At 36.2% G+C, this 22,208-nt stretch overlaps 1 protein-coding gene across 1 annotated transcript in view; it reads right to left on the bottom strand.

Moving 5' to 3' along the window:
• Positions 1–16,590, bottom strand: part of LOC115971846 — a 95,093-nt gene extending 78,503 nt beyond the window's left edge. The window contains exons 1-14 of the mRNA XM_031091922.1: positions 16,304–16,590; positions 13,469–13,572; positions 12,240–12,374; positions 12,096–12,146; positions 9,849–9,943; positions 9,648–9,765; positions 9,118–9,219; positions 8,844–9,026; positions 8,594–8,754; positions 7,196–7,366; positions 2,010–2,102; positions 1,579–1,903; positions 1,372–1,476; positions 1,192–1,287 (exon numbers count right to left, since the gene is read on the bottom strand). Coding sequence (XP_030947782.1) covers positions 1,192–1,287; positions 1,372–1,476; positions 1,579–1,903; positions 2,010–2,102; positions 7,196–7,366; positions 8,594–8,754; positions 8,844–9,026; positions 9,118–9,219; positions 9,648–9,765; positions 9,849–9,943; positions 12,096–12,146; positions 12,240–12,374; positions 13,469–13,572; positions 16,304–16,400 — 1,836 coding nt within the window. The 5' untranslated portion in view covers positions 16,401–16,590. The remainder of the gene's footprint in view (positions 1–1,191; positions 1,288–1,371; positions 1,477–1,578; positions 1,904–2,009; positions 2,103–7,195; positions 7,367–8,593; positions 8,755–8,843; positions 9,027–9,117; positions 9,220–9,647; positions 9,766–9,848; positions 9,944–12,095; positions 12,147–12,239; positions 12,375–13,468; positions 13,573–16,303) is intronic.
• Positions 16,591–22,208: the final 5,618 nt, after the last annotated feature.

Here is a 22,208-nt window from a genome sequence, read left to right as displayed (position 1 = left end):
ACCAGTTTTAGACCTGTACATGAAACAAGGAAAACGCAGGTTGCTTTGACCAACCTGGCATCACAACAACATTTTGCATCTTCATATATTTCAAATCTTGTTTCAAATTCATTAACCACACAGAACAACACTACCTATGAAACCATTTCAGGGTGTTTAGAACACTGAATTACTCCTAATATTGGTGAAAATCCTGAACCATATTGTAGTCCAGTATTGAAATTATAAGATTCTTGATTTTCTAAGATGCATTCCTTTCTATGATTATTGTTGATATAATTAGGACTTAATTCCAAAAACCCAAGCAATAACCTACAAACAACACATAAATTTCAACAATTAGTAAGAGTTTGGATTCAACTTATTCCTGCTTATTCTGCGTTTACGTTTTTGTGTTTCTTTTTTCTTTTTCTTTTTTTTTTTTTTGCCTGCCGTTGTTTTTGACTTTTCAACCTGTTGTTTTTGACTTTTCAACCTGTTTACCGTACACTTTTCATCAACTCGTGCACTGTTCACAGCAAAATAAGTGGTGGAGTGCACACCAGTGGGTCCTATTTACTGTTCACGGACCCACAAATATCACTTTTCAGCAACTTTTTCATTAAAAATGGGTCCCACGGCACTATTCACACATTTAGAAATTATTTTGCTACAGTGTTTTCAGTTTTCAATTTCAGTAATAATAAGCTCAATCCAAACGGACTCTTAATATGCTCAATTCCAGCAAGCTTTGCTAGTACTCATGCTCTGTTTGTTTCAACGTTAATGTTATCTAGAAAATGATTCATTTTCCAAAAAATATTTTCAATAAAAATATCTTATTTTCCTATGTTTGGTAGTAACCTTAAATAAGTTGGAAAATGAACTTCTAACTTCCCTTATTTGGCTTCCCTCTCCCTTGTGTGTGTGTGTGTTTGTTTCTCAAAAAAAAAAAAAAAAAATCTCTTATTTAGCTTATTGCGAGATAGAGTTGTTTTCCAAAAAAAAATTAATGAAAAACAATCTCTGAAAAATAAGTTATATTTTTTATGTTGACTAAAGATAACTTTCCTTTAACTCATTTTTTATGATGCTATCAAACACTAAAAACTTGGAAAGCAGTCTTCACATAAGGTTTTCCATCGAAACAAACAAAGCATCAGTAGACACTCTGAATAATACTTCAAAGGATCAGCAATGATAGAACCAAACCTGCACAGCAGCTGCAGTTTCCAGCGCTATTGTCTGACTAACAGCTGTACTGCTTTTAAAAAATTTGACAATTTGATCAATGGAGTCCTTCAGATACTGACCAAAATACTTGTAATCAGTATGCATGCAACCACAAATTTATGGTAAGAACAATCAGAGAATGCGAGTGTAGCAGCTTACAGTCATGTAACAGGGGGAAGCTTTTGCAGCCATGCTCCAGTCCACCTTACTATTGAAAGGCTTATAGCAGAACACACCAACTAACGAATCATAAGCAGTAGCACTCTGCAAGGAGGTGGGAAAACATTCACCATGATACAACTAAGAAAACAGCCCCTCTGTCAGACAATCTCAAATATAAAAGAAAAGGGGGGGAGGGATTCAAACCTCTGTAAGGAGACCATTAGGGGATGACAATTTATATGATCCTAGTTTCACATCAAAGACTTTTGTCTCCGGATAAAGCTTTATGGTGCAATCAAGGTCTTCACATGATAATTCAGCAAGACAATCCAAGGCCTCATCAAGAAGTTTTGAAGCATTATGTTTCATGTGAACCTCCAACAAGGTATGAAGAGAATCCATCTTGTCGGTACTGATGAATGACTGCCCTTCTTCACCTTCCTTGTACCCAATAATTTTATTCAACTGTTCCCAGTCTTCTTCGCTGAATTTAAATGACTCAGCTTCATCTTTATCAGATTGGCCGTTCCTGGAAAAGTCCATGCATATAGGTGACTAACATGAACTTAAAACATTACCGGATAAGAAGACTTGGGAAGTATCAACAAAACTGGTTTCAAGCTAAAACTACAAACCATCCAAACGACCACCAAGATTTCTTTGCATTTTGTTTCTTCAAATTAAGGTCCGATTCTACCGACTGCTCCACAAACTTGTGAGCCAACATCCTGTTCAAACCAGGATTCAATAGTACTTAAAACAGAGGTTAGCAAATTAAATCAAAGCATTGTAGCAAAATTAGAACTTCAGTAAGTATATGCATGCATGCATGCGATGCAAACAAAAATTTGGAGCTTCAAAGAAATGAGAAAAAATTGGGATCAAAGAGAGAGTGGCAACAGAATGAGAGAGAAATCTTAGCTATCAACTATTATTACAAAGGAAAATTCTCATACAATCATAAGGTGATTTACAATGGCAAACCTTGGCTATTTATACACTACAGAGCTGGTTATCCTTTTTTTTTTTTTTTTTTTGATAAGTTACAGAGCTGGTTATGCTAACATCATCCCCTTAGTGCTTAACCAAATTGGTTAGGAACCATCTAACAAACTAATACTCCTCCTTAACAAAAAATAGCTGGCACTAACTACTACAACAATTAACCACATGTTTAAAAGAACATACAAGTAATTTCATGACTAAAGGACTTATATTCGCTGGGGCATCTTGCATGGAAAACCTATCAAGTGCCCCTACTCAGCCATGTCACCAAACATATCGAATTGCCATGTAGAATACTTGACCATGTCACCAGCATGTGGAATTGCCACGTTAAAATACCTTATATCAGGATTCCCCCTTTAAAAGAAAACTTATCCTCAAACTTGAGTAACTGCTGAGGGATCTTTGTCCACAGCATAATAAGGTAGTAAATGCTTCACATTGAATCATTGGACTCTTCAGTCTTAAACTTTATTTGGGCATGAACATTGTTCATAAAATCTGCAATGACTATAGACTTATTGTTTATCTTCTTAGGCCTCTATTTCAGCTTGACCAATGGTTTTGAACCCACCTTCTCCATCATTGGTAGCAAAGTGTATTGTTAATTCCCCTTGTAAAGAGTGTAGGTGTGCTTCATCCCATCATGAATGGATTAACGATCATATTACCAAGGTCATCCAAGAAGAACATGACAAGAATCCATACACCGCACCTCATCAATTTACCTTTTTCATGTGGAAATAGAAACTAAATATCTCTAAGCAACCTTGAGATCATTGCCCTTCAAACCAAGAAAGCTTGTAAGGGTGAGGATGCTCTTCAATTCTTTTTTTCTTTTTCTTTTTTTTTTTTCTTTTTAGCTGAGAAATTCAGTTCTAAGGTTCAACTTTTGTATCAATTCTTGAGATACCACATTTTCACAACTACCCCCATTTATAATCATACTGCACATTCTTCCACTAACGTTACAAGTAGCATAAAAAACTTTGGTTCTTAACCAACTTCCTCAGTTTCATGCTTTGGCACAAGGAGAATCTTCCATATCATAAGTTTGTTTTTTTTTTTATCAATAAGAAAAGAACTTCATTGAAAAAAAAAAAAAAAGGACGGCCAAGGCCCAAGTACACAGGGAGTATTCCATATCATAAGTCCCTCTTCATTTTCAAAATCTCCTCCAATTAATTCATTTGGGAGCTGATCATAGACATGATCTTTTTCTATTTCATGTTTTGGTATAAAGAGTCTCCTCGTCATAAGTGCCACACCCTCATCACGTTTAAAATTTCCTCCAACTTCCTTGTGTAGGGGCTGATCATAGATAGGAAGTTCAATTTCTTGCTTGATTTCCTCTACTTCTTCCAACAAGAGTTCTTTACTATTGTGGCCTATTGCATTTTGACAATCTGCTAGCCTATGGCCAGGTTGAACATGCTTCAAGAACTTTAAAGCCACCTCCAAGGGGCTGATTCCTGACACACAAATGACTGGCATTGGACTGGTTTAGTGAGGGAACAAGAAACTTATCATTGTTTTCCCCCAAAAAAATTGCTTCCTTTTCCAATATTCAAAGAAGAACCAGCCTGGGATTAGATTTGAAATTGTTGCCAAGGCTTGAAAGACTTTGGACTTTGTTGCTTCTCTACCAACAACGCTCAGTTATAAGCCTCAAAAACCATCCAAAACCATATGGAAGGCTTCAGTCCACTAAGATACCTCACCACCATTTGCTCTTTACTTTCATTCAAATTACCTCTTTATGTAAGTTGATAGAATGCCTCAATATACCCCTCTACACTACCAACCTGTCTAAAATTGTGTAGGTTCTTGTACAAGGTTACATGTAGTTGAAGAGAAGGAATTGCTCCTTGAGCTTCTTCTTCATCATACACCAATCTTAAATCTTGCTCTTTCCCCTTCTTTGTCAATTCATTTGCAATTGCTCCAATTGCTCACACCATGCATAAGACCTTCCTCTTAGCAAATAAAAACCAATTTCACCTTCATGTCTTCAGAAACTTCATTGTAATCAAACACTCTTTAAATTGGGTTGAACCAATTGATGGTGTTCTCCCACTTGTGTCCAAGCCTTTCAATAGGCCTTTCCCCCTTAGGAAGTCCAAAAAGATTCTCAAAGTTCTAAGCATCATTGGGTTCATCACTCATTACACTAGGAGAATGCAAGCGTTGCACCATCTCAGTCAGGGCAGCTATCTACCTTCTCAATTTGCTCCTCCTCATTTTCTTGAGGCTGATACTACTGGTCATCATTCTGTTCTATGTGAGGAAAATCAACCCCATAATCGATACTCACTCTATTCCTTTGTCCCCTATTCCGTCGAACACTTGCTCCTTGTGCCATGAAAATTAACAACTTATGCTCAAATTCTTGAGGAAGAACTTCAAGAACAACCGAAGTAAAGGCGAAGATGAACCATTACCGATTGTCCCAAAAGTTTTAGTTTTTAGAAAAATGGTGAAGTTAATTATTTAACCAATATTCCAACACTCCCCCTCAAGTGTGGGCGTGGGACCATACACGTCTTTAGTAAATGGGTCCCAAGCCCAACATGTGATATTTTTAATTTTTTAAATGGGAGGCAGAGTTTAAACTTAGAAGAACTTGCTCTGATACCATGATTTAAAAATTGTCCAAAAACTTAAACTGTTAAGAAATGGTAAATTTAATCATTCAACCAATATTCTAACAATCTTCAAGGATAAACCACATCAGAAAGCTATCTAATGTGCTCAGCCAAGACAAAACCATACCAAAATTTCTCAAAGGGAATTACGATATACTTGGCCAAGAGCAAAGGAAATTATTATAGAAAGTCTTTAGGCTGGCCAAATTCTGAAGAATCTCCAGCATATTGAACACTCATAAAAGGTCAAAACCTAAGCTCTAACGCCAAAATAATGCCCCAAAAAGATGGAACTTCAAAGTAAAGAGATAAAATTGGGTCAAGATAAAAGAGTAGCGATAGAATGAGAGAAATCTCAGATCTCAATTCTGATTCCAAAGGAAAATTCCCTTAAAATCATAGGATGAGTTTACAATTGCCAACCTTAGCTTTTTTTTTTCTTTTTTTTTTTGGGGAAAAGCCAACCTTAGCTATTTATATTATACATTAAGGAGTTGGTTATGCTGACATCATTTACTTCTATGCTTAACCAAATTGGTTAGCAACTAGCTAAACAACTCCTTAACAAACTATAGCTAGAACTATCTACTACAACGAATAACCACAAGTTTAAAAACTATTAACCTCATATTTAATAACAGATACGAGTAATTTCATGATTAAAGGACTTATATTTGGCCAGGTCATCTTGCATGAAAAATCTGTCTAGTGTCCAATACTTAGCCATGTCACCGTGCATGTGGACTCGTCATTTCGAAATGCCCAACACTAGCATGTTTCTATGTACACAAGTACCACAGGGTATGCATAGTGGAATTCTGGAAGAAGTATGGTGTTAAAGCAAACTGCCTAGAAAGTATGCAACAAATTGATGCGTGCATACACGTGTAAGTTGGTCTTTTCTATTACTTCTTTCACCCCTAACATGAAATCATTTTTCCCCTTTTTCTGCTGCATGAAATCCGAGAGTATTATTCCACAGGTTAATTGAAAAAAAAAAAAGTAAAATAAGAGGAAGAAAAATAAAGAACACAAATTAAAATTGTCAATGCAGAAAATTTCATAAATCTTGCTACATGGATCCAAAAATTGGGATTAACATACAATGGCACATCTCATAATGCATTTAGAAAGGTCTCCAGATCCCATGGCGGAGAACCATTGTACTCATGCTGGAGATTCAGGACGCAAGTCCTAAGTAACATGAGTTTGGGGGGCTTGCGCGAGCTGATGCAGTTCATTTTTATAGCTAGCTGTTACTAGCTTATGTTGTATAATAAGTAGTTTCCTTTTACTTTTAATAGCTTTTATCACTTGTAACAGAAAATTAGTTAGCTAATAGGTTGTTAGTGATAAGTGCAATAGCCTATTAGTTAGTTAGAGAAGTTAGTTAGGTTTTGGCCAATCACATGACAGCCACATGGTGGATTCTTGTAACTAACTCAGCAGTTTGCTTATGTAACTATAAATAAGCAAGCTGCCTTCATTGCAGCTAGTGGAATTTGAATCCAAGAAATCTACCTGTGAGGTATTATTCCTAGGGTGTGTCTCTTAAAGAGCTAGTACATTCTTTCTTTTCTCTAAGCAACTTAGCTATCTAAAACATCTTTCCTTTTCACAATTTTTCCTCCATCGTACAAGTAGCAAAAAAATAGCTCTAAATGCTGTGCTCAGCAATGAAAAGTAACAAACATTTAAGCAATTAGGAAATTGTAAATTTAATCACTGAACTTTTTTATTCTAACAGTCCCCTCAAGTGTAGACCCAGACTCCCTATTACAAAGTGGGACCCAATACATGAAATCTTGAACTTTTTAAATGCAAGGTAAGAGTGGAGGCAGGAGTGGAAACTTTGTCTCCAATCTACCTCCCATTTAAAGTCCATATTTGGTTCCCAATTATTGAGGCGAAGTCTAGGCCTTCATGTGAGGAGCAGTGTCAGTATAATGTTTAAGTGATTACATTTATTCTTTCAAATCAACATGAAATTTTGAAATAAGAGGTAAGTTATCAGAATAAAAAGACACCACCTTGAATGAAAAAGATTACTCATGATATACACACACACATCAATATTTGCATGGATGCACACACACATGCATATACTTTTATATACATATAAAATAATTATCAGAAAAAAGCATTGATACATTTATGGCCAGTAAATATACCTCCACTGAAGTATGAGTTCAATATCAAGTTCACGGTCCAATTCCTCAATGTCTTTGTTGTCATCAACTACTGCCCGACTGAGGTCAGATTTAAGCAGTGAAGCATATAGAGAAATATATCTCTTCCGTAATCTTGTGTACCTCAGAACCTGCTCCCATGTCAATTTCCCACTGTGACAGAGATGATGTTCTTAGATAATAAAGGAAGAAATTTTTTTTGATAGGTAAATTAAAGTTTCATTAAAAAAACTACTTCATGTAAAAGAACATAAGGGCCAAAAACATAAGGAAAAGACTCAAGACTATGTACAAGAACAAAGGGAATCTATAAACATCAAGAGAGAGTCACTAGATGTGAATCCCCAAGCCTGAGACCAATCAAATAAAGACCCTATGAAAGATGCAAGAAGCTGCTCTACCGAACTCTCCAAATCCTCAAAAGTGCGCATGTTCCTCTCCCTCCAGATACACCACAATGAATCAAGAGATGATCAACTGATTCCCCATTACATTAGCACATGCAACACCAATTGACTATATGAAAATGTTTACTCAAATTTTCAATCATCGGCACATGCAACACCAATTGACTATATGAAAACGTTTATTCAAATTTTCAATCTAGAGAATTATCATATAGGAAGAAATTCGAATTTCATTTCCAAGAAATTTTAATTTTAAAAAATAAAAATAAATAAATTGCTCCACTACTCCTTGGTTGGCATCCAAACATAGAGATTTGGAATAAAATTTGTTCGTCTTTAGAGAGAAAAGAATGCCCAAAGTTTTAAAGGACATGAGAGACCTATCTAGGAGCTGAAGCTTTTTCTTCTGAGATTACAGTGGATGGCTGCCAGCACTGAGTTTTCCTTTTCGACTCTCACTGAGTCTCTATATATATATATATATATATATGCACTTTTGATTGATATTTTATAGGTGTGACGCTTTAATGCTTCCAATGGGGTTGCGCCCCTTTGTGCTATTTCAATGAGATTATTTACTAATTAAAAAGTTTTGGCCCCAAGGGGAGGGGCAAGGAGACATTTGAACTACTGACCCACTTCATGAGTAATGGTCCCAGCCAATTATGCTACTCCTTAGGGACAGGAAAATCCAATGTTGTAAAGGAAATAATTTTTTTCAGCCTTTCAAATTAAAATGTATGTTTTCAAAATTACCCTCCTTAATATAAAACAAAACAAAACAAATATATATATATATAAAAACCAATAATAATAATAATAATAATTAAAAGCACTAAGCTTTCAAAAAAGACACAAAATAACTTAAGAAAGCTTTAAAATTAACTTTTCAAAGAGGACAATATTTTAAGACATTACAAAATGGAATAGAGACCAACAATATGGGACAGACAATGCAAATTAGTCTAGATACCTGGCCTTCTTCGTCTGGTCAGTGACAACCTTGTAAGCATACTTCCACCAAGACCTTGGATCAGATTTCACAGAGACATTTGGACGGTAATGAGCATATTTCAACCTTTGATTAAAGGCAGCAAAATTATCAGCTAATTTTAAAACATCCCTATATCCATCCTGCAAAACAATATTACCCAACTTCTTCAGAGCTAATTAATTCTTACCATTTCAACGAAAAAGCATGATTAAGTGAAAATTAAATGAACCTTTGATAGACAGAGTGTCATATCATCCAAGTTTACTACTGCTTTCTGCTCACTGCTATCAGCAAATTCATTTTGCCGCATCTTTATGTATTTTGCATTCCCAGAAACTGGTTGCAGAATGTAATTGTGCTTTTTCATAAGACAATCAGCTGGTTTTCCATCCTTAGTACCAAATCTAAAAACCTGAATCACATATTAAAACATACAAATATGACCAGACTGCCAAAATAGTAAAACATATGCTGCACACACTTTATCTAGAAACAGGACATACTTGAAACCACTCTGAAGGAAGCAAATCCTCCCACAGTTTGTCCAAATGCCATGGAATACTATCAGAATCCCAATAAAGTGCAAGCCGATCAAGTTCAACAGACTGTAAAAATGATGAGGGATGAAACAATAAGACAACAGTATAGACAAACATAAGTATGTAGTCAAATACACAACTGTTAACTGGCAAAAAATGCTTTCTTTATTTAGTCAATTTTCTTTCCTATTTTTAGGGAGTGGTTCAACAAAAATGAACACATGCATACATGCAACCAGCTCCTTAGATTTTAAAATCATGTAAGCATCACAGTCAAGCTGACAATAACAATATTCTTTTCCGGAATATAATAGTATGGTGATAAAAGAATATTTCTTATGCCGTTAAGAAAAGGCAAAAGGGCATTTAAAATAATGGAAAAAGATCCCACAGCCCATATCTGAAATATGCACCCACATGCACATGTGCACACACACATACAAGCACATAATACAAAGAAAAAAATGATTCTGCTTTTCATGGTAAATAGGAACCTTCTGGAGTCGGTCTAGTGCACCACCAGTAACAAAAGTCTCCTTCCCGTTATCATCAATTGTTACTGCTGAGAGCTTCTCCAAGGTTACACCAGCTGCAAATGGGTGGCCAGGATTGCTACAACATGGGAGTTAAGGATTCAACACAGGTCAATGAAACATGATATATCAATATTCAACGTCTTTTTTTTTTCCTTTTACCTCTCAAGATCCTCATATCTGATGTGAATATTTGAAATGGACAACTTCAAATTTCCAATTATCGTGCTGATCAGGGATCCCAACCATGATTTATTCTTCAAGGATAAAAGTGCACAAGTTTAGGGCAAGTTAAGATTAGGATCCATATGAACAAGCAGTAATGACATTTTTGTTGTCACTTAAGGCAGGTTTGGATCACGACTGAACAAGCAAATAGAACACAAGTACCAAGGTAGATAACAAGAATAATAGTTCAAATAAATAAATAAATAAATAAATTCCAAATTAAAATTTTAAAAATTAAAATATAAATAAAAATAAAAACCTCACCAGGTTAGCTGAGCATTGTGCCATTTACATAGTAGTACAACACTAAGAAGATATCAAACCAGAAGTAGGAACTCAAATAACATGGACGAGATAAAGAAAGATTTAGAATTACCAACCCACCCCCCCCCCCCCCCCCCCCCAAAAAACACTAGGCTATAGAACTGTTTGGTTCTTGTGGCACACACATAATTAAAGCACCACAATTTTTACTTTATGATTGATGTTACAAAGCACACATCTGAAAAAATTCAAAAGAAGCAAATGGATTTTACAAGGCACCACAATTTTTCTTTGATTGATGTTCGTGAGTTTAAATATGTTTTTTGATAATTGACCCAAGAGCCGTGATAATGCAATATTTGAGCAAGCAGTGAAGAAATCAGGATTTTAATCCCATTAAGAGTCCTTATTAGTCACATGGATATTAATATAAAATTGAAGGCTCATAAACAGTCAGTGTTTATAAAAGCAAGGGGCGCACTTAAGCGCAATCGCCTCTAGAGCCTAGACACAAAGCGCAAGCGCGCACTTAATTGAAGTGAAGCGCACATTTTTAAAAAATAATTTTAAAATAATTATTAATGACAAATGCAACCATCAAATTATCATATAAATTGAATAAAAAAATAAAAAATTATATAACTCATATAACATTTAGATAAGCCCTACTTTTGCAAGTTTAGCACAAAAATTGCAAGTCAAGTCATTTTATTTTTTTGGATCAACTAGATATGAGTACTTCCATGTAATATCATTTCTTAAATCTCCAACATCCATAATGCCCTATGACTTATTAGTAATATTAGTTAATAACTCGAATTTTTGGAATTTGATTCTAGGGTGCTTAATGTGGATTGTTTGGTTGGAACAAAATCATCGCTCCTTTGAGAACATGGAGAAAACATTGGATGAGTTAAAGGTTTTATGCCAGCGTAGTCTTTTTGAGTGGGCTCGTTGTTGAGGCTTTATTGATTCTTCGTCTCTCTCAGAGTTTATGTTTTCCCTTAAGATTATCTTTCTGATTTCCTTATCTTTTGTTTTGCTGTTTGTTTCTTCTGTTTCTTGTTGTTCATCATCATGAACAACTTGTACTTTTCATTTTTTCTCATTAATAACAGTTCTCTGATTACCTATCAGAAAAAATATTTAATTACTTAATGACTGTAAGTCTATAAGAATTAATCCGCTATGTTCAACATCAACCACTAAAGTAACTAAACAATTACCACAAATATAATATATCATACTTCTTTTTTTCATGGATGATCTAAAGAATATGAGGACATAGCAATATGGTAATTGGTACGAAGCAGTTATCCAAAAGGGAAAAAATAGAATAAGAAGAAGAAGCTAGGAGGACTACTGTTTCAAGGAGAAAAAATCAAGAAAAAATAAAAATAAAAATAGAGAAGAACTATGTGAGGTTGTGGGTTTCAAGACAAATTATACTCAAAATTTTTTTTTTTTTTTTTGATAAGTAAGCTACACTAAAAAAATGTTGAATCAATGGCTTATATCAATAATGTAAAGATCTTATAGTTTTAATTCAGTTTCGTTTTTTTTTTTTTTTTCGAAAAATATAAAAAAGCACCAAGCGGACTTTGAGCTTTTTGAAAAAGCGTGCCTAAAGCGCACATCTTTGAATGAGCCTAGCTTTTGAGGCAAAAGGCGCTGGAGCCTTAGGGCTTCGCACTTTGAGCTTAAGCGATCTTTTACCAACACTAAAACAGTGCCTAGTCACATCTAAAATTGGCAAGCTTAAACCCACTATAATGTTGATGCCCTGCCTCTTAAGTTCTGTCGCGTCATTTTGAGTAGCACATGGAAATAGGATCATGATGCACACAGTGCAAAAAGTCAATGCAGCAAGTTTTAATAGCACTTCTCCAATAAATGAAATTTAATTTTAAATCATACCATTTCTGACTTCAATTGTTGTGCTTTCTCCAACAGCTTCATCTCCATTTCCTATTTCCAAAGGGGAAAAGTATTAATTAGTCTCAAAACATCTCCTGTTGGGCAAACAGTGTCTAGATATATATACAGTTCACCATGTCATACCCGTACTCGGCGTCTTTTTGCCTCCTGAACAGCGTCCTCACTATGTCCTTCAACTTGAGTTGCTGGTTCAGCTAATAAAAAAATGCGATCCAAATACACTAGTACTGGATCTTGGCCAAGCCTGCTCCATGGAACCTTATATTGAAAACACCAAAACCACACATAAAAGACTTACTGATATTAGCTACAAAAAGCAGTATGCAATAATCTACTCAACTGAAAAATCCTTCCCATAAATCAGAATCAGAAATGGTAGGAGATTAAGAAAACATACAGAAATTGAAATTTGGTGTTTTAACATAAACAATTCACTTCAAACCCATGACAGTAGTAAAAGCATCACTTCATTTGTAACCTTATATCCTTCCACCAACCTCCTCAACCCCCCCCCCCCCCAAAACAAGGAAATGGGGGGAAAAGAGATGGTGGAGATCCTATCAAGCCAACTCTAGCATAATTGTCTTGTTTTATGTGTGTGTATTCATCAACTGAACTGATGACGCAAAGGTGTAGAAAATAACCTTACTAAGGGAAAGAGAAACTAACAACCATCACAAGCAAATAAATAACATCCAAGAACCTTTAATAAATGAAGAAAGAACCAGCAGAAAATTATCACCATGTGTCCTTTAATTAGCAAAGTGCTCTAGTTAACTAATTGCCTAAGAAGTGCACCCACTTAGAAGAGAAAAGGGAGTGTGGCTCCCTTGTCTAAGGTGCATTATGGCCATACAGCCAATATAGGTTTACCATTAGCCTCACATGAAGCAAGTTTCCACATACAACTTAAGGGTGGTAGATTTTCCAGGTTGTGACCGTTACTAAGTAACATTGAGACGTGGAATTTCTTTGGCTTTATGAAAAATAAATTGTTATGATAAAAATGACAATGAAGATAGCTTTATATAATTCATCTCCCAAAAATGAAAAATTAAATAGCCCCATCCACTAAATATAGCTTTATGATTCCTGCATAAAAAAAGTACCCCAAAAAACAAAAAAACCAAAAAAATAGCTATTTACTTGCATCCGTGTACAAATGTCCAAATGCATGTTACAGTTTCAAAAATTAACTCCAACACCATAGATTTTAGAAAGTAAATTTGAAATGCCAGTTTGCAATATAGAGAAGGACAAAATTAAATTGTGAGGTAAAAAATTCATAACTGAACTCAACTATATTTAACACATAATGTAGATTGACCTTGTGAGACCAAAACCGCACAAACCTTGAGTTTGACGGATCCAAGAAATCCTGCCTTGACCTTCACAGGCAACTTTAAGGCATTGAGTGCCTCAGGCTTCAGCTGCATATTTGTCAGCTCCACATTACCTGTTTTATGTTTTAGTCAAAAAAAGAAGAATCACAACTACATCAAGAAACAAAGTAATGCTCACAGGTGAGTTTTCATCAGCATCAGAAATACATAAGGTTTATTTTTATATATATAAAAATATTTCTTTTTTTTAAATACTGATTCTTAATTCTAAAATTAAGCCACATGTATATGTCAGTGCAAAGTACTGTATATGCATTTTTTTTTATATAGGTAATAGATATTTTCATTAAAAAAAGTACATCATGTTCATGAAGTCCTGTATATGCATGTCTATATATGTTCTTTCCAAAACTAATTTTAATGATTAAAAAAAGTTAGATCTATCTAGATTTTCATTTCATTATGACGCAGAACAAAACCAAAACAGATGCAGCACCAAAATTTTCAAATAATTTGATGACAGCAAAATAAAATAAACCTAGGAATCAACACCTAGACTTCCTTGAATCAGCCCCAAGAATGGCATTACTATTTTGCCCCTAATTTAAAAGAAATTCAAATTCGTAACACTTCCCCTCAAGCTGGTGTTTGTGTGTATATATATATATATATATATAATCCCAACTTGTATACATAGAAAATCCACCTAAGTCTTGCACAAAAAGCTTAGGTAAACATAGCAGCAACTTGGGCTCATCATAGAGAGAGATATGCAGCTTCACATCAAACTTTAATTCCTCAAGTAGAAGCTTAATTCATATAAGTCCGCATGACATATGTGTGGTAGCCTTAATCAAGAAACAATAATTTGTTTCTTACTTTTCCAAGTAATCAAGTAATACCCTAGAAAGGTGCCATATCCAGTAGTAGATCAGTGACACATAGGAAGAGCTTGATACACCTTGGTCGGCGAAGGTCTTGATGGTCTCAATAAGATCCGATGACACAATCAACGAACCCAGTTGGTGGATATAATGTAGCTGACCTAATCAACAGTCACATCTAGTGGTTGGGTTCGTCATTGACACAATCGATGTTGTTAGAATTATGGTTGAATATTTAAATTCACCATTTCTTAACAACTCAAGTTTTTGAAATAATCAATAATTTATCATAATATCAGAGCAAGAGATCATAACTTCGATCCCTATCACCACTCTACCTCCTATTTAAAATGTTAAAATACCACATGTTCGGCCTCACTTATTTAGGAGGAAATTAAGCCCACACGTGAGGAGAAGTATTAGAATTATGGTTAACTGATTAAATTCACTATTTCCTAATAGCTTAAGATTCTAGGAGAATCGAAAATTTATCGTATGCGAAGTTGTCCAAATGCATTCAAGTGTCACCAAGCTTTATTCTTGCTAAAAGGCTTTGAAGCTTTACCCCCCTGAAGATCCCTAACTACCACTACCAATAAGATCTCCTCCCTCTCAAACCTCCTCTCACACAAACTACTCTCCATTGCCCTAATGCATTAAACTCCAACCCATTAACCGTAAGACTTCACCCTTCAGTTTCTTGATATAAAGTCCCATAAAAATGCACCACCTGATCCACCTCCAAGTCCTCCTCATACGCTGAACCATCCACCTCCAAAAGCCCCAAGTTGTTATGCCTCCCATGAGAATTTTCCATCCCATGGAAGAACCCGGTATTGTTGTAACCCTCCTTAAGCTTTTTGTCTCCAAGAAATCTCTTCCATAGAAATGAGGCACTCCAATTCACATCTCACTTCCCCCATCTTGCTTCTCTCCTACAATTAACATATGGGCCTGCCTCATTTTCATGCTCATCTAGCCCCAGCCACACTCCATCTACCATCAGACCCACACAAAAGTTCGACTTTCAATTTTTTAATGACACGTTTTGCCTTTAATCAAGTCAATCTATCTCGCCCCAAAAATTTACGTTGATTTCCTTTCCCAAATCACGGCGGATGTTGGGTTCTTTCCTCCTTTGATGCAGGTGGTTCTCCTGAGCTTCTGAACTCACCAGTGCTCCTCCTCTGTGCTAGGTTCACCTTCCACTTGGCTGGCAGAACTTGTACGGTTCCACCGTGGAAGGTCATTGGGGCATCTAGGACTAACCCACAAGGCTTTCAATGGTATCTCCAAAGACCAGCCAGCCATGCTAGTTGTGGCCTTCAGGGATGAACTCCACACTTCGATTAGTCCATCCACCATACACCTCTACACACAGGAATTGCCCATTGTTTAAGAGCAGAGCATAAATTCCAGTTGGTAAACTGGCCCAAACAGCACCTACTCCAATTCAAAACGGGGGTTTGGGCATTAAAAAACTCGCGATTTTTACTTAGCAAATGGTTGTGGCCTTATGTGGTAGAAAGGGATTCACTATGGAGGAAGGTGATTGATAGCAAATACGGCACTCGCTTCTTTTACCCTATAGAAGTGAGTGAAGGCACTTTTTTTTTTCTTTTTTTCTTTTTTCTTTTTCTTTCTTTTTATATCTGAAATGATCATTGGAGTAGCAATGAAACTTAGAGGGATAAATATCCTAATTTATTCAGGTTTGCTAGACTATACAATATAACAGTGGTTACATTGGAAGTTAGAGAAAGCCCTTACCAATCCAATTTACCATCTTAACAAACTCTGATCATACAAGCTCACATTTCAAACACACCGAATGAATGTTAATCTCGATTCGATTCAATTTTCCGAATCGGAACCACATTCTAAAACAATCAAAACTTCATTTTCATTTTCATCATAGCAAAGGTTTAAGAATTTACAAAAGAATGAGAAATGAGCAAACCTTTCCAAACACTGATTTTCAGAGCCTCTTTGTTGAATCCCCTCACGTAATTCCCGAGGTACTTCTGCAACAAAGAGGCCACCTGATCCTCCAACATCTTGTCTTCCTTCTTCCTGAAGATTCCTCACCGTCCGATCAGATCATTCTCGTCACGCTAACAGAACAACGAAAAATCAAGATCTATTAGCAAAAAATTAATTCTCTTGAGTTTCAGAGAAGAGCGTTTTGAAATACTCCATATAGAATAGTATCAATTTTCAGATAGAAAGAGAGAGAGAGAGAGAGAGAGAGAGATTCGAGGCTTTGATGCCACGTCTACAGTTAGTATGAGTAGGCGGTGGGTCCATTTTCTTTTTCTGGACATATCTTTTTGAAAATTAAAAAAGTAAGAGGATAGTATAATAACACGGAGTGTGTGGGGATCCAAATGTAATAAGTTTCCGCCACGTCATTTTTAGAGTCACGTGATTCCACGTGAGAGATTGACCGACAACGTGATTCGTACTTTTACGAGGGATTGCTTGGAGTGTGGTGTGGACGTGTTTGCAGTGAATTGCTGCTCTGCTGAATGGATTGCTCTTTTCAATATTTGCTAAAATGCCATTGACGTGGGCGCAGCGGTTTAAGAGCTCAAAGCAAGACACGCCGACTACGCTGACGTCACGTCTATTTGTTTTTGCTTTGGATATTTTTTCGAAAAATACTGTCTTCAAACATTTTTATAATATTTCCGTAGCAAATTTTAAGTGGCAAAGTATTATTATTGGGGCAAAAAATTAATTTTAGTAATAAGTTCAAATTTGAATCAATAACAATTAATCACCTATAATTTATTATAAAAATATTATGAACATAGCACTTCTCTTTTTATTTTCCTCTCTATAAACTTATTTTACTTAAATAAACTAGTTTGGTTAATGATGTCCTTATGGTATTTGTTAATTAATTGTTTCTTTATAATCTGTTAATTAATTGTTTTTAAAAAAAATTTGGGTAAATTACATATTTAGTCTCTATCCTTTTCATTTTATTTCAATTTAGTCTCTAACCTTTCAATTGTGTCAATTTAGTCTCTAACCTTTCAATGGCGCGTCAATTTAGTCTCTACCGTTATCTTTTGAATGGAAAAGTCTGACGTGTCAAACAGCCTAAATAAAAATAAACAAAAAATTGCCACATCAACCGCCACTTAGACTAACATATCAGTTTTTTTTTTTTTTTTTTTTTTTTGGTAGAGAACACGTCAGTTTTTTTAAGAAAACCCAAATCAAATCTTTTTAATTTGATTCAGAATTTTGTTTATTTCATTAAACAGGACAGTCACAGTTCCATGTAAAACACTCTCCCTAATGTGATGGGTTGGGTTGGGCTGAATTTTTTTTAACCCACCATGGTGGGTTGGGTAAAAAAATCCCCTCAACCCGACCCATGCACACCCCTAGACATGTCTTACATTTTTTTTTTTTTTATGGGAAATACTTCAAAAACTTTATTAATCAACAAAGATAACAACTACATCCTGGTTAAGAGCTTGTTCAAGGAAACAATGAATCTCTTCAACCCAAACAGAGAGGTCTGCAATTCCTAAAGCATGCCTTGCAAGTAAATGGGCTAGCCTATTGCCATTACGACCAACATGTGAAAAATCTACACATCTAAAAGAGTAGGACACGGCAACTAAACTATAGACCAGCGCTGCTACTAATGATGAAGGAGGAGACACATCCTAAAGCACATTAATCAACATCAAGAAGTCACTCTCAAGAGTGAAATCTTGAATGGACATATCCCTTGCAAATAGAAGACCCAACTCCACGGCCTTAGCTTCAGCTTTGATCGCACCCAAAGGAGCTTCAAGCTTCCTGCTGCATGCACCGATCAGATGACCCTCGACGTCCCTAATCAAGATCCCCACACCTGCCATGCATTGCTCCTTGAACATAGCACCGTCTACATTAACTTTGTATCGGTCCGGAGAGGAAGGCTTCCATTTCACAGGTTCAGCTAGTTGCTTCGGGTTTCTAGACTCCACAACACTTGCTTGGAAAGCATCTAAGTACTCCAATGCCCCTTGCAGCAATGCCTGACAAGATTTCTTCGCCCTTCCGTTTCTGCACCCATTTCTATATGACCAGAGCGCCTAAGCCACCATGATAAGCTTCTCCATATCGCTGTGCTCCCATTGGGCCACCACAACCACGTACCATAACATGTCCATGAACAACCCAAAGTGCTGGACCCGAGATTCCTGAAACAAAGTAGACAACCACCAAATTTCACGGGCTCTTTGACAACTCCAAAAGAGGTGGCCCAATGTTTCTTCAGCCAATTTACACTTATCACAGCAATTGTTCGAGAGTACTTTCCGTCTGGCCAGGTTCTCTTTCGTGGCCAACACATCTCTACAAGCTCTCCATGCAAAGTGTCGAATCTTGTGGGGAATATTGCAACTCCAAATGGTTCGCCAGAATCTCCTTAAATGACTCCCACCAGACCCAGTTCCCACCTGTGCATCTGATCTCAGCTCTATAGCAAGTTTATCAGCACTACGGACGCTAAAAAGACCATTGTTTGTCAGCACCCACACTTGCTTGTCTTCTGGCAGATTGGCACACAAAGCAATTCCACAGATCAAATTCACTTCATGAGGAAGGAAAACATTACACACCAAATCAGTTTTCCAAGTACCCTTCGCTTCATCAATCAACTCTGCAATTCTAGAATCCTCAGGTATGTTGTTTACCAGAGAGATAACTTCATAAGTAGAAGGAGAGGGCAACCATTTATCATTCCAAATCATTAAGCTACGACCATTACCAACTTGCCACCTTCTGCCTTTTTGAACCAAAGCTTGGGCAGCCATTATACTCCTCTAGGCGAAGGAAGGATTTCTTCCAAGACTGGCATCAACAAACTCACAATTGGGAAAATATTTGGACTTAAAAACCCTATATAATAGAGAATCAGTCCCAATCTGGAGTCTCTAACCTTGTTTTGCAAGCATAGCCAGATTAAATTGTTTAAGTTGCTTGAAACCCATCCCCCCACAAGCCTTTGGAGCACAAAGTTTCTCCCAACTGATCCATGCCATTTTTCGTTCCTCCTTACATTACCCCTACCAAAAATTTATGATCAGGCTTGTCATCTCATCGCAAAGAGAGTCAGGAATTTTAAAGCAACTCATAGTGTACGTTGGAATAGCTTGAGCTACAACTTTAATCATAACTTCTTTACCAGCTTTGGACATAGTATCTGTGGGGCCTAAATAATTTATAGGCCAAACCTATTTACCCATGGGGGGCCCAAAGGCCCAAGCCGAGGAGGGCTACGGCCCAAACTCGATAATATAAAGCACAAGATGGTCATGGGATATAGCCGAGGACAGTTCAATCCTCGGCAGACCCAAAGTCCCACCGGAAGGAATGGCAAAAACGGTATAGGATTAAGCTTGAAAGAAAATCTAAAAATATCCAGGGAAAGCTGTCCTTACTGCCATTCAGTACTCTGCACCTGACAGAACAGTATTCTTCGACTTTTACAACCACCCCCAACGACTTTGGGTATGGGCTGATGGAACAAGTATCAGTCTTGGAAAAGTTAACCCTATACGTGGACGAAGGACAGTAAACGCAGGCTAGTATAAAAGGAAAAATGAGCCATCTAAAGAGGGGGCTGGGAAAAATGGCCAAAAACCAGAGCCTCCTAGCCCACCTCCAGGAGAAAGACTCCAGGGTTGAAGAAAACTGAACCATGTATGAACTCCACGAAAAACCCACCGCCTGGTGACCAAGGCCTAGCCTTTCAAACCCACGCTCTACAAATGATATTGTTTGAGGCCTTTTTACGTGCGAACCCAACGTTGTTGCGGTTCGTTACGAATCGTGTCCTCACAGTATGATTTGATACTATTGGCATAGTATCATTTGATACCAAATACCTTCTCCTAATAAATTATTATATTAAATAGATAGTCATACACTAAATAACTATTCAAAATTTGAATACATGGTTTGATACTACTTCAAAAAACAATCCTATCTTAAATTTTCTCGCTCAAGGGGTAACATGTGCCTTGCATATGCACCCTTACTAGTCTATATATAAAAAGCGCGAATGCGCTAACTACAGTAATTTGGTTTATTCAATCAATTGCCCTGTTTTGCTGTCTCTTACCACTTTTTCTTTTTTTCTTTTTTCCTTTGGGTAATATCGTCCAACAGTCCACTCCTTTTTCTTTTTCTTTTATTTTTATTTTTATATAGAGCTGTTAGTTAATAAAATAAATTGTCACAATATTTTTACAATTGTTAAGGTGTTAATTTCTTATAGGTCAAAATAAAATATCATATAAGAACCAACCACAACTAGGAATGGCAACAGGTCAGGTTCGAGCCGGGTTTCTTAATGCCCGAACTCGACCCCTGATTTGCCCCAAAAACCCGAACTCGCCTCATTTAATAAACGGGTTTTTTTCTACGCCCCAGACTAGCCCCATCGGGCCTCGCCCGAGATCAGAAATCCCAAAAAAGAAACCCCAAAATCACGTTCATCAATCTAGATTAGTCTGATCAGTAACCAAAAAAAGAAAACCACAAGATACCAAGATCATGTTCATTAACCTAGATCAGATACCCAAAAACAAAAACCCCATATCATATTCTTTAATCGGAACAGAGTAGCAACTAAAAACCTAAAAAAAAACACAAAAATTTCAGATTTTTAATTTTTACTTTCAAAATCACAAACATAAACACAAATCCTAAAACAGAAATCACAAACCCAAACCAGATTCTCAAAAAAAAAAAAAAAAAAGGAACCCAAACTCCCTAACAATCCCAAAGGTCCCAAACCGTAATGAACCCAAACAGAACAAACCGAGACCGGCAATGAACGTTGACACTGACAGAGCTTGGGACAGCGTTGAGAGTTGGACTGGCAGTGAGAGGTTGGGTAGTTGGTCGAAGGTGAGATTGAGATTTGTGAGTGAGATTGTGTGAGTGAGAGTGGTACAAATGAGAGGCGAGCTACAAGTGAGTTGAAATGAAATGAAGAAGAGAAATGTTAGGGTTTATAACAATATATATATATATATATATATATATGAGGGTATTTTAGTAGTTATATATATAACTAGGTCGGGTCCGGGTTTGGGCTGGGTTTTCATAAAAACCCGGACCCGGTTCGGGGTTTTTTTTTTTTAAGACCCAAACCCAACCCTATTCCTTATCGGATCGAGTAAAATCCGGCCCATTAGGGTCGGGCCGGGCTGGGTACCCGCAAGTTGGGCAAAAATTGCCATCCCTAACCACAACTAAAAATAAAGGTATTGTGAAAAAAGAAGTAATACATCCACAACATTTTTCACAACACTTTCATAACAAAAATGTGAATGCATAAAACAATAGTAGTAGTTAATTTTTTTTTTTTTTTTTGGTTTGTTCAATTTGCACGGTTCACTGGGCTTTTTTTTTTTTTTTGGGTAATATTGACCAATCGACTCTTTATATATATATATATATATATGGCTATTAGTTAACACAATAAATTGTCACAATATTTTCACAATTATTAAAATATTAATTCCTCATAGGTCAAAATAAAATATCATACGAAAACTAACCACAACTAAAAATAAATGTATTGTTATACTGACACAACAAATTTCACAATATTTTTACAACTATTGAGGTTTCAATTTCTTATAAGTCTAAATAAAATAATAAAATATAAGACTGTGACCGATCACAACTAAAAATAAATATTTTGTGAAAATGTTGTAACACTTGTTGTGTGAATCAATGAATGTGTAAAAGTCACTGTATAGTAGCTACATTACTTTTTGATTTATTCAATATGTAATGCTCATCACTTCATTAGTACTTACTTTTTTTCTTTTTTCCAGTCA

The sequence above is a fragment of the Quercus lobata genome, chromosome 12 (genome assembly GCF_001633185.2).
Source record: "Quercus lobata isolate SW786 chromosome 12, ValleyOak3.0 Primary Assembly, whole genome shotgun sequence".
Lineage (NCBI taxonomy): Eukaryota > Viridiplantae > Streptophyta > Magnoliopsida > Fagales > Fagaceae > Quercus > Quercus lobata.
The sequence above is the reverse complement of the archived record's forward strand: the minus strand, read 5'-3'. Positions and strand labels throughout refer to the sequence as shown.